General features: G+C 39.5%; 1 protein-coding gene across 4 annotated transcripts in view; it reads right to left on the bottom strand.

Moving 5' to 3' along the window:
• The window catches only part of CDK7 (cyclin dependent kinase 7), a 32345-nt gene that overhangs the window by 14923 nt on the left and 4796 nt on the right, over positions 1 to 12626 (bottom strand). For 3 of the 4 annotated variants that reach the window (XM_077816967.1, XM_077816969.1, XM_077816970.1), the window contains 5 exons: positions 11518 to 11551; positions 6142 to 6209; positions 4214 to 4282; positions 1132 to 1242; positions 141 to 259 (listed from right to left, as the gene is read on the bottom strand). In XM_077816967.1, the coding sequence (XP_077673093.1) occupies positions 141 to 259; positions 1132 to 1242; positions 4214 to 4282; positions 6142 to 6209; positions 11518 to 11551 (401 nt within the window). Of the gene's footprint in view, positions 1 to 140; positions 260 to 1131; positions 1243 to 4213; positions 4283 to 6141; positions 6210 to 6625; positions 6743 to 11517; positions 11552 to 12626 lie in introns of all 4 variants that reach the window. The other variant, XM_077816968.1, reaches the window with a different exon arrangement.

Below are 12626 nucleotides of genomic sequence, written 5' to 3'. Positions count from 1 at the left end.
CACTGAGGTCAGCTTTTATAGCAGTTATTCAGGTTTCCATTGCCACATTCTTATAAAGTTAGCTCTTGGGCTTGTGCACAGAGCTGATTTTACAAGATACCCATCTATCCAACAGCCAAGCAGAGTGCTTTATTTCTTACCTTGTTACTACCTGGTGTGTATAGACTCTATTTGGGCTTCCAAAAGATTTTGCCAAGCCAAAGTCAGCCAATTTTAGAACCCCATTTTCATCTAGTAACAAATTGTTTGGTTTGAGATCCTGTCAAGAAAGGGACAAAGACAATAAAATTTACTGTATCAATAAAAGCATGACTAATAAGGAGCTCCCCGGCACTCTTTTATTAAAGTTATTCTAGGAGACAAGCTTCTATATAGAAAGCCCCTTTTGCAAAAATAAACTTTGCATTACATCTATGAGTGTCTTTGGCTGTAGTGCTTCTGCTACTTGAGCTGCAGATTTTCCAAACACCTTTAAAAAGCTGATTTAAGTGTGGCCATATCTTTGCTGCCAAAGAGCAGCAGTTTAGTTTTGTGGCATTACTCTGACAGTTACCACAAAAGTTTGAGAGATGCATTTGCTCCCTGAAGTGCAGAACACTAGTTTTATTTGAATTGATTTTTAAAATATATTAACTAGGAATTTAGCGGCCTTCTACTACACACTTGAAACCAGCCCTTTCTATTAAACTCCATTTAGTCATTTATTTCATCACAATAAGTTGGTACTTTCCAGTTCAGAACAGCTAAGATTGCAATCAAAAGATTTAAAGTACCATTATACAGTACTCTACTGCAATTTTGAAATGGAAGACTTTCATAAGTAAATAGGAATACTTTCCTAACTGTACAGTGGATTGTTATTGTAGGGTTTCTCAGCTATTGGGCTGCAGGCATTGGAATTGTGTCTCCATAATAAAAACCACTAAAGTTTTCCTTCTCCCCTCAGCGCCCGCCCATGCCCCCCGCCCTTTTATAAAACTATGCTACATGGACTTTACAGAGAGAGAGATTACTTTTGGATCAACTAAGCTCTACCAAAAAGTGTCACCATTTTGTTACAGGGTGTAAAGTTTCCTTTAGCAACTCTTTTACTGAAAGGGACTTTGTTCCTTTTAGAATATTCTTACTTACCCTGTGTAGAATCCAGTGCTGATGTAAATATTCCAGTCCTTGAAGTGTCATCAGCATATATGCTTTGATGTGAGATTGTGTCAGCACAAGACTACTATCCTTTATTATAACCTGGGAAAAAGCATGTTATGAAACTCTCTATCAAAAATCTAACTATGTTTAATTATATTACAATTCTTTTTGCTTAATGTTACTATTTTCCTTTAAGCAAAGTTGAATGTTACATGGTGCAATTGCTAATAAGATCCTATGCCACTGAGTTATGTAAAAAGTAGTTGAAATTCTTAAGTTTCTCTAGAAAAAGTTATAGCTAACTACACTGGAGAATGGAAATTGAAATGGAGACCACAGCTATTCCGGATACCATATTTGTGTTAAGTTTATATTGACTCCATGTTTTCCCTACCCGCATGACCACATAAGCTTGATCTGAAATCTCAACTTCTTCCAGCTAGTTATTTCAAGAGCTAAAGTGCCTCTCTTAAGCAAAAGGAATATGATTAACTCTACCACCTCAACAAAATATACCGCATATGCTATTGCGGTAAGTCCCTCACATAAATCCTCATTTATACTTGTGTGTGCTCTGCCTGAACTATTTTACCTTCCTTCAATATAGCTCCAGGACTCTAGCCTTGGCAGAGCACAAGAGCCCTCTGCACACACATGTAGGTATGACCTATTGACTACCATTTTAACAAATCCACTTGTTTCAGAATCCAAGTAAAAATGGCCTCCACTTTTTTGTATAGCTTTCATGAACTTGCTCCATCCTATTTTTTAAACATTCTCTCTGCCTCTACACACTGCTCCCTCCACTTGTTTTCTACGAATAATGCTTTGCACTCCTACAGTAGCTTCCATTTCCCAACATGCTTAAAAATTCAAGTTGAAATTTGTAAAATATCTAAAATAGTTCTTAGACTGCATTAAGTTTTCTATATGAAAACTTGGTAAATGAAATTTAATGAGGATAAACGTAAAGTAATGCACACTGGAAAAAAATAACCCCAACTACACAATATGATGGGGGCTAATTTAGCTACAACTAACCAGGAGACAGATCTTAGTCATCATGGATAGTTCTCTGAAGACATCCACGCAGTGTGCAGCAGCAGTCAAAAAAGCAAACGGGATGTTAGGAATCATTAAAAAAGGGATAGAGAATAAGATGGAGGATATCTTATTGCCCTTATATAAATCCATGGTATGCCCACATCTTGAACACTGCATACAGATGTGGTCCCCTCATCTCAAAGAAGATATACCGGCATTAGAAAAGGTTCAGAAAAGGGCAACTAAAATGATTAGGGGTTTGGAATGGGTCCCATATGAGGAGAGATTAAAGAGGATAGGACTTTTCAGCTTGGAAAATAGGAGATAAGGGGGGAATATGATTGAGGTCTATAAAATCATGAGTGGTGTGGAGAAAGTGAATAAGGAAAAAAGTTATTTACTTGTTCCAATAATATAAGAACTAGGGGCCACCAAATGAAATTAATGGGCAGCAGGTTTAACACAAATAAAAGGAAGTTCTTCTTCACTCAGCACATAATCAACCTGTGGAACTCCTTGCCTGAGGAGGTTGTGAAGGCTAGGACTATAACAGGGTTTAAAAGAACTGGATAAAGTCATGGAGGTTAAGTCCATTAATAGCTATTAGCCAGGATGGGTAAGGAATGGTGTCCCTAGCCTCTGTTCGTCAGAGGGTGGAGATGGATGGCAGGAGAGAGATCCCTTGATCGTTATCTGTTAGGTTCACTCCCTCTGGGGCACTTGGCATTGGCCACTGTCGGTCGAAAGGTACTGGGCTGGATGAACCTTTGGTCTGACCCAGTATGGCCATTCTTATGTTCTTATATGTCGTACAGTGCTAATCACTACAGAGCCTGATCCCAGCTGGGTCTTCTGGATGTTACCAAAATACAAATGAATGCTTTGTTTTTCCTTGTCCTAGTTTGTCACTAGACAAATAGATTTAACTTTACTTATCTATAAAATTCAAAACTAAGTAAACATATTAGGAAAATACATAGATCAAAACTAATAGTTGATATTTTACAAGTCTCAGCTTGATTTCCTATGAGTATTTGGAGCACAACATCATCAAGGAAAAGGTAAACATTGCTATTAGCAAAAAACTTTCATTTTGTTTAGTAATATGTTAACTTTGTTTTGATCTTGTATTCCTCTAGTTGAAGCAGATCTTCCTTTATGACAGGCATTACAGATATTAGTGAAACAGACAACTAGTCTTTTAATGTTTGTATATGCTCTTCTTGCTGCTCACTGCATTATATATAACATATTACTGCCATTAAATTAAGCTCTTTTCCCTATAAAGCATGGACAGTCACTGCACATGCACAACCATAATTGACTTAACATGCACTCTTGCCTACTACAGTCTTTATTTTGATGCATTCTTCAAAACATGTGATATCAAATCCCCTGAGAAGATTTACTCATGTAGACTCCAATAGGGATCAAGCATCAGCAAAACAGAAAACTATCCATGGATAATGTGTGATCTATATTTCTTGGAATGCACCCAATTCACAGGTTAACAGAACAGATTCAAACAGGATTGCATGCCTATTACTACTAATTACAAAATTCAGTAACTGATTGTACATTGTCTAGCACAACGAGGTCCTGGTCTATGACTGGGGTCTCTAAACATTAATACTACACAAATATGAGATTAATAAACTATTTCTTGACAAAAGCCTACTGACAGTCTAGAGCAGTATTAAAAAGTAAAGCATTGCAGCCTAATTAAGAATGCATGAATGTTAATATACTATAAAACAGATTTTAAAAAGATACGACCTGAACTGACAAAGTTGTATTTGTCTAATTCATGTTACAGATTCTGATGTCTTACAAATACAAATCACTAATCTTTCTTGATATAAGTATTTTCAGAATGCATTTACTTGGAGATACCATCTGCATATCAATATGAAAAAGGAATACATTATCACGGTTTCCAGTATTTCAATGGTTTTGTACACAATATTGAAAATTAAAACATTCCAAGTATTGAATCAAAAGAAGGCAACAGCTAAAGCAGTCTTACCTCTAGATCTGTTTCCATAAAATCAAAGACCAGACTAATATTGGATTTGTGTCCAAATGCATCAAGAAGCTGGAAAACCAAAATACACCACAAAATGAAAAATATATTTGACTGCAGAGTACTTTTAATATTTTAATGCTGTGACACTTCAGTATGTGTTGTGAGGGTTTTCAGGATGGGGGAGCAGGGTTGCACATACAGGGAAGAGAACATACTGTAGCGATTAGAGGGCAGTATGGGGAAATCTGACATTCAGGCTCTCTCTTTCTTGCTATGTGTCCACAAGAAAATTACAAACGCTGTCTTAGTTTCCCCATCTGTAAAGTAGAAATGATCAGTCCAACCCACTTCACAAGGAAGTTAAGGGGCTTAAATTTGTCTTTGTAAAAAACAGATCCTGAATGGAAGGTGTACTAGTTGTACAGAATTAAAATTTATTAAAGATGTTAAAAAAATATAATACACAGGTTAAGAAAAGGGTGTTTGAATGTCTGGGTATAGTGCTAGGATTATCCACAAATGTAAAGTTTGTTTAAAAAGTGATAGGCTACATATAGTACATAATCAGCAAAACCCCAAATTTAGGTGAATAAATTTAACAATACAGGTTCAATGTTAGCATCCAAGTATTTGGGTACATCACTCACGAAAAGCTGTACAGAGAGTTGGTTGTGGAAAGTAAGATATATCAATGAATTACTACATTTTACCAAGAATATTTTAACAACAGAGTTAGACATTCCTATAAAATAGGATTACCTTCACAGCCTGAACTACAGTGGGAGTTATATCAAAAATTAACAGAGCAGACAAGAGCATGATGGAGTCTCTTCCTTGTTCTTGCTCTTTCAAAAATGCTTTACCTATTCTTGAGTGTAGAGGGGAGGCATAAGGGGAGGGTCACGTGCCTCCTTCCCCCCCTCCCCGTTTGCTGCTTGGCTTGTACTGAGCATGCCCCCCTCTGCCCCCGCCCCCCCACTATTATCAGCCACCCGTGGTCCCTGCTTGCATGGATTCTGTTTTGTATGGTTTTGGCAAACTGTTCTTGGCCATAATTCAGCATTTAGGACTTCAGTTCATAAGTGGACAATTAAGAACGTCTAAGTTTGCAAGTTATCTGTCAAAGACTCAAACAGTTTTGCCCATCCTAGTAAAGATGCTGAAATGAGTTAGAGAACATACAAGCTAAAGCCTTTTTTGAATGTTTGCAGTCAAGTTAACTGCTTTTTAATTCATGTGTTTCAGCACCTCCTGGTTTCAGCTACAAGTATGGAAACGCTGTAAGAATGGGCTTGAGATCCAGCAAGAACAGTACACTTCCATGGAAAATATTTAAATAAAGCACCTGAACTTTTGTACGTCTATCTGAACCAACCGTTTAGAGAATCACCCATCACTAGTACTTACCTTTACAAACATTTATCTGAAGCTGAAAGTCAAAAAACTAAAAAAATGCAGGCTCTGAACTACAAGTATTACTGCTGCCCACTGGATTTTAAATAGCATTAGTGAAACTGAACAGACCTTGTCAGTTTCACCGGGCTGTTGCTTAGGAAAGTGGAGTAGCAACAGAGGCAAGACAACATGCAAAAAGTCAGGGAAATGCCACACTGCATTGATTCACAATCAATTTTATTTTTAAATTTGAATTTTTCAGGATTTGCAACTCTACCCCCACCTAAACAGCAAAAGTTTCCAACTAACCCTTGGCAAAAATGCATGTGGATTTTGAGACCTGCCTTTTTATTAAAGTTAATATTTTATTGGTTAACATGGTTTGCCAACTTGCAAGATGGCCAGTATAAGAATTAAGATAAAAATCTCCATGATCACAGCAGTAAGTCTTTGTGGATATACTGTTTTATATCTACAGCATTCAGGGACTGACATACTGCAGATGCCACAAGTAGTACTCATTTTATACTTACACCAATGATATTTGGATGGCTTAGCTCCTGTAACAATTTTATCTCCCTCAGGGCTGTTCTGTTGATTCCTACGTTGAAAGAAATATCACATCAAAGGCAGGAGCAGCAAATAAAAACTTCAATTTAGCTACCAATAAGAATTTCTAATTCAGTTTCTTTTAAATGTTGTTGGTCATTTATGATCGTTTGAGAAATTATGATCTAGACTACAGAGCAAGAAAAAAATGCATTAAGTTTGTAGAATTGCAACTAAGTACATCACTGTAATTCAAAGTTGGGTATGCATCATTGTCATAGCAGACAACAGTAAATACTTCACATCTACAAGTAGGTGGAAATTCTCACACCTTAGGATGTGATTGTTTCTATAGCAGTGTATGCCCCCTTTTGGCAAAATAGAGAAGTTTTGGCATAGACCTAGAAGAGTATACCAAATCTTGACCTATCAAACAATTTTAAGGCTTTTTAAAAAATGGTTACTTACCCAGCAGTAACTGTGGATCCCACTGTGGTTCTACATGTGCATCATCCATGAGAGAGGAGATTCTTTTGAATAGCAATGTCCATCATGGCAGCATATGCACTCTGTGCCTCATGTAACCTGTGCGATCCACACCGATAAGATATCAAAGAACCAGAGAGTTATTGTAGTGTATGTAATCATTCTTCCTTCAAGTACATGTTAGTGTCGATCCCACTGTATGCGACAGTCAAGTAGTATCCTCTTCAGGATGGTGGGAATAAGTTGCAGCTATATCAGTAAAACAGGGATTGAAATACTGCTCTCCCAAGCTTGGCAGCTGACCTGGTAGCTAAGTCCAAGACAGCGTTTGACAAATCTTAGTGGGTTACTCCACATTAGAAGTCTAAGGCAGCAGTACTGGAACATTCCTAAAGCAAGTGGAGGATATTGCTTGTGTTCTGGTGGAGCAAGTCATGATGTTTGATGGGAGAGATACACCAGCCAGCAAGTAACACAGCAAGATATATTGTGTTATCCATTTCAATATTCTTTGCAAAGAGAGAGGTTGACCTTTAAAGTGCCCACCTATGGCTAGAAAGATGAAGTGCATGGTTTGGTGCTGTCAATATAATGAAGCCAAGTCATGGACATGCACACACTCCCAGTGCTGAGTGTGGCTTTGAAAAAAAACAAAGGAAGTCTGATTGACTGGCTTCGATAAAATTCTGAGACACTCTTAGGAATCAACTTCGAGTGAAGCTGCAACATCACTTTGTGCTTATGTAATGTGGTATGGGGAGGTTTGGACATAAGTGACTGAAGCTCACTCAATCTCCTGACTGAGGCAATAGTCACTAGGAAGACCATCTTCAGAGGTAGGTGGTGTAAGCTGCATTCTGTGAGAGGTTGGAACGAGGTCTCCATGAGACTCAGACAGACTAAACTGAGGTCTCAGGCAGGATTCTGTTCTCTGAACAGTGGGTAAGTGTGCAGCAACCCTTTGAAAAATTTAGATATTGCGGGGTGAGAAAAGGCCAGCACCACTGAATAGGTGGATGCACGGTGGACCCCAAGAGATTAACAAAAGGCCAGCCTATTTTAAATGCAACAAGTCAGAGAATGTTCAGTACTGAGGCCTGGACCAATGCTCACATTGAGAAGCTCTTCCAATTAGATGAATATATTGTGGTAGATGTTTTCCTGGTATGTATCAGGATTTCCTGGACCCGTAGGAAGCATTCTATATCTGTGGTACTTAGTTAGCCAATAGCCATAGAACAGATGCAGGGGCTTCAGGTCTGGATGGAGTATCTTGTCATGGTCTTGTAAGAGGAGGTCTAGGCAGTCTGGGAACTGGATCAGAGGCAGGATGGACATTTGTAGCAGCCAAGACTGCCTCGGTCAGCAGGGAGCTATGAGAATAATCGTGGCTTTGTCCCTTTTGATTTTGGAAGTCATCCTGAGGGTCAGGGGAATTGGTGGAAAGGCAAAAGATAGGCCTTGGGACCACTGCAGAAAGAAGGCACCTGCTAGCAACCCCAATCTCATGCCCACTCTGGACAAAAGTTCTAGCACGTGGCACGGTGGTAATTGTCTGCCTGCTTAGGAAGTCTGCCAGGTTGATGCCGACACCTGGGAGATGGAGACATTGACGTTCTCCAGTATTGGTGGCACCACGTCCAGAGCTTGATGGCTTCCAGGCAGAGACGAAATGAGCATCTCTCTCTTCATTTGTTTATGTAGCATATTGCAGAGCTGTCGTCCTACAAGATATCCACTGTGGGATTACAGGCTAACCTGATGGCTTGATGTGGAACCCCATGTCTTCGGAGGACAAAAATCTCTTGAATTTGTAGACTGTTCAGGTGGGCTTCCCAACCAGTACTTGATGGTACCACTCCATGAACGTTCCTGGGTTCCTTCCACCAATTCAGTTCTGCAACAGGAGGTGGCACCACAACCTTCTGATCATCTGGTGTGGGAGGACAGGCCCCAGTAAGACCAAGATGGCCAAGATGGAACACTACATGGGTACCAGCTGTGTTCGCTGACCCAGTGTCACTCCCACGCCATTTGGCGCAGCACTCGGTGCTCTGAATGAGGGCTTCCTTGTGCCCTCTTTAGGATCATTCTCCATTGGCAGGGGCAAAGGATCTCTGCTCAATGCTGACAAGAATATACAGGCAATGGCAAGGTGTGTATATCCCCTTCAAAGGGGGCTGGCAAGGCACTGGTCCTAGTCCAGTCCACCTCTTCAGTACTAGGAAGATTTGCGGACGATATTTGGGTGCATCTACAGAAAGCATTAGGTCCTTGCTCAGCCCCATCACAAGTAACAGTAGTTATACCAATAAAACAAAAACCAGCAGGATCCTATTAAAGGGGAAAAGGCAAAGTGCCACATTTATTGTGAATACAGAAAGAGTCATAGTAAGCAGTTAGTTATAGCTATAACATTCCATTCAATTTCATATTTATTCACACATTCATTCATACATACACACATACACGGGTTCTGAAGGTTATCATCATAGTTACCAGCCTTAGAGTTGCTCATGCCAAGCCACTGGCCAGGTGGCCTGGACATGAGGAGGGAGCAGGGCCTTGTCAGATGTTCATCTGATGCTCCTGGAAGTTGGTTTGCAGAATCAGACCCCAAAGTTCTCACTTTCTAAAGTTCGTTTGTATAGGAATTTCTTCCTATGCCAGTCTATGGGAATTGCTTCATCATGCTGTTGCTAAATCAATCAGCAGATGGCACATTTCTGATGGCTCCGTGCTGCCAGATGTTATCTTGTTCTTTGGTTCTCCCATTCTTGAGGCTGTTGGGTGGATTCCAGTCTGCGCTCTGGGGGTCCTCTGGTTATTTCCACTTGACGCCTTCTTCAGCCGATGGACACTGGATTCTTAGGCTGGCACCTCTTTGATCATTCAGTTATTATCCACACCAAGCATCCATCCACATACATCCTCTGTCTCTATTTTAATCACAATTGTTAACAAAGTGAGATGAATAAAACAAAAGGGCGCGGAGTCTCTGGGTGCTGTTTCTGTTGTTACAGAGTATTGCTTTGAGTCTCTCTGTGTGAGTAGTTGTTGTTACAAAGAATTGCTTTGAGAACACTCTGTCTTAGAACGTACTAACAGAATTAGCAGCTTGCAAGTTTCACACAGAGGGAGAGAAACAGTACCAAAAGCCAAGAGACCTCTTAATTAGTAATACCCTGGAATTTAAACTATGGGGAATCAAACTCATTTGTGATTTTAATACAGAAACTTCTTTAATATGATCCAACATAAAAATGGGATCAGTGTCAGGTCTCTTGCTCTGCCCAGCTGCTTAGGGACTGTGTTCTTGGAGGACTGACGTTCCATGTGCTCTAACTGGGACCTCTCTTTGGTCTCAGGGCTATGCTTATGCTCAGTACAACTATGCAAGTTGGAATCCCGTTTATGAGCAGGCATAGGCGTTATTGTATTGTCTGAGGCATCAAGGTAACTGCACAAGAACCAAAGTCACTGGTGCCAGCATTGTAAGTGCTGAGGTCTCCTGCACTGGGGACTTCAATGTTAAGGTGGTCAGATCATCAGTACTAACACTGCTCTTTTTACGTTCTTTCCACCCCCGACCATAAAATGTGAGTAGTGCTCAATGGAGTGCTGGCGAATGTTGCTTTATCTAGCCCCACTCTGGCTGTAACCAATCATCTCTTGGTCTGAAGTAACCAGCGTGGACTGCTCAGGGAGATGCAGCTTGAGCCAAGTGCCCCTGCACTGGATCATGGCACAGAAAGACTTGCACACAGAGCACCTGCCTGGGATGTGGCTCTCCCTTAGACAGAAGGGGCATCATCTGTGCCTGTCGCAGGATGCCAGAGCTGAAATCCTGAGGTTTTGGATCCATCATGGAAGTGTAGCTGGCACAAAGTACCTCACCCCAGAGAAAAGTGGGGTCAGTTGATTTCATCTCTCTTTTTGGGAACATCATTTGCATGAAAGTGTGAAGATAAATTTCTTCCCCAGAAAAGTTTAAAAAACCTGTTTAGGGTCTCTGAAGAGAATAGTGGGTTGGACACTCTGCGTTCCATCTTGCTGCCACATACAATCAGAGTGATCTTAGGGAGGGTTGTACCTGCCCTACTTTTTATGCGCTTGCATGAGAGCACAAGGAGGCATAGTGTGCATGACAAGCCCTGCTAGACACCACTATTCAAAAAAATCTGATCTTGCATGCATGAGGCACATATGCACCTACAATGAGATCCACACGGACACATACTTGAAGCCTAATTCTTCCTACAATCATCTTCTTTCTGCTAACTAGGATTAAAATACATGAATGATACTAAACCAGGAGATACCAGTGTGAAAAGAAATACAAAAGGACTAGCTTCTTACCAATCTAGTGTGCCATGCACATCAACAGCACTATGAAAAAACAACAGAAATGTGGGCAGGAAATCAAATGAGAAAGAAGTTAAAGGCACAGTAAACTCAATGTTGTAAACTAATTTAACTATGTGACTAGCCAAAGGTTATTAAAAACTGAAAAGTTTTAAAATTCAATATATTTGCCACTATTTATATTTCATTTACATCTACTTCTCATCTTAGATAATGGAAATCAATTGTTTGACACTAGGATTTTATATCATGTTCAACACTGCAAAGTATAAGGAGTTTTATATTTGTTTCTCTTTCCATCCCCCAGTATATGTTGGGGTATGGTTTTTGTGGAAAAGCTACATCAAAGAGGTAGGAATAATTCAGTCAATATAGCTATCAACTTTTCCAGCTAGGACAGATGACATAACTAATTCACTGCTCTACAGCAACAGTAGGAAGTTCACAGTAACACACTAAAGGCAAAAAGACAAAACATGATATGGTGTACAAGTATTTTAAGTACTTACCATCTTTAGCTTCTGATCTATGTCCAAGTTTAATCTAAAGAAACAGTAAGTGCTGTATTATCTGTAATTAGAATCACAGTCCTCAACACCTGAAGACCTCAATAAGTTTCTCAAAGATAAAGTGAGTTTTAGTGTTAACAAAAAATCTTAAATAGCTAAGTAGTTTATTTTTAAAAAAGTGAATTTGCAGCTTTGGCATTTACAAAAGGAACAGGTGTTTAGGTTTCCCAAAGCCAAACATAATGCAATCTTACCAAAGAGTTTTGTAACTGGAACCCCAGTCTGGGCCTGCAAAGCCATATTACACCAGTAATGGGCTTCTCCCAAGAAAGTGAATCATTCCAAGTACGAATTTTATTAAGACTGGCATCCACATGGTTGTTGCAAGCCACCTCAAATTTACAGGCTATTCTGATTTTACCAGATTTATCCCATGCCAAACATTTTTCGGTCCTGAAGTTATTTTTTAACCCACAAAACCTTGCGTGATCTTACAGCAATTCTTCAGTGCAAACAAGTTTGTTCTCGATGGCAATTTTAAACAGCAACAGCCTTATGGGAGCAGTAGTAGTATAATATGAATACTTAATCTGACTGCATTATTGAAATGGCTCAACTTTGCTTATCAGGCAAAGCTGAGGGATACTTGCTTCTTCGTTATGGTAATTCCATCCTAGTAAGAGTCCCTCAAAGCATATCTAAAACATTTATATTCAATATTACAATTTATTGTAACCTCATCAGGTTGTGTTGTTTCAAATCAGAAAAGAGCAATCACACTAAACATTTTACTTCAAAGGCTAAATTACAGAAATGACAGTCAAAAGCAAGATTTCCCCAGCACCAATAGCCAGACCATCTAAACAGGTCTATCTGAGGGGGACAAACATTAGACAGTCATCTTTTGAAGAGGATACTCAAGTCTGTGGAAGACCCAAAGTTTAACATTATGTTTGGAATTCCTTTAAAAAAAATAAAACCCAAACATGCAATAAAAAACTAACAGCTCTCCAAAATATTGTCTGCAATATTTAAAATTCCAGCTTCTGAGCTGGGTGACCAATCACAAACCTAGAAATGTAATGGTGTTGAAGCCACCATTTTACATT

This window comes from Eretmochelys imbricata, chromosome 5 (genome assembly GCF_965152235.1).
Source record: "Eretmochelys imbricata isolate rEreImb1 chromosome 5, rEreImb1.hap1, whole genome shotgun sequence".
NCBI classification, from domain to species: Eukaryota; Metazoa; Chordata; order Testudines; family Cheloniidae; genus Eretmochelys; species Eretmochelys imbricata.
Note: the sequence above shows the minus strand (reverse complement) of the source record. Positions and strands in the feature narration are given on the sequence as shown.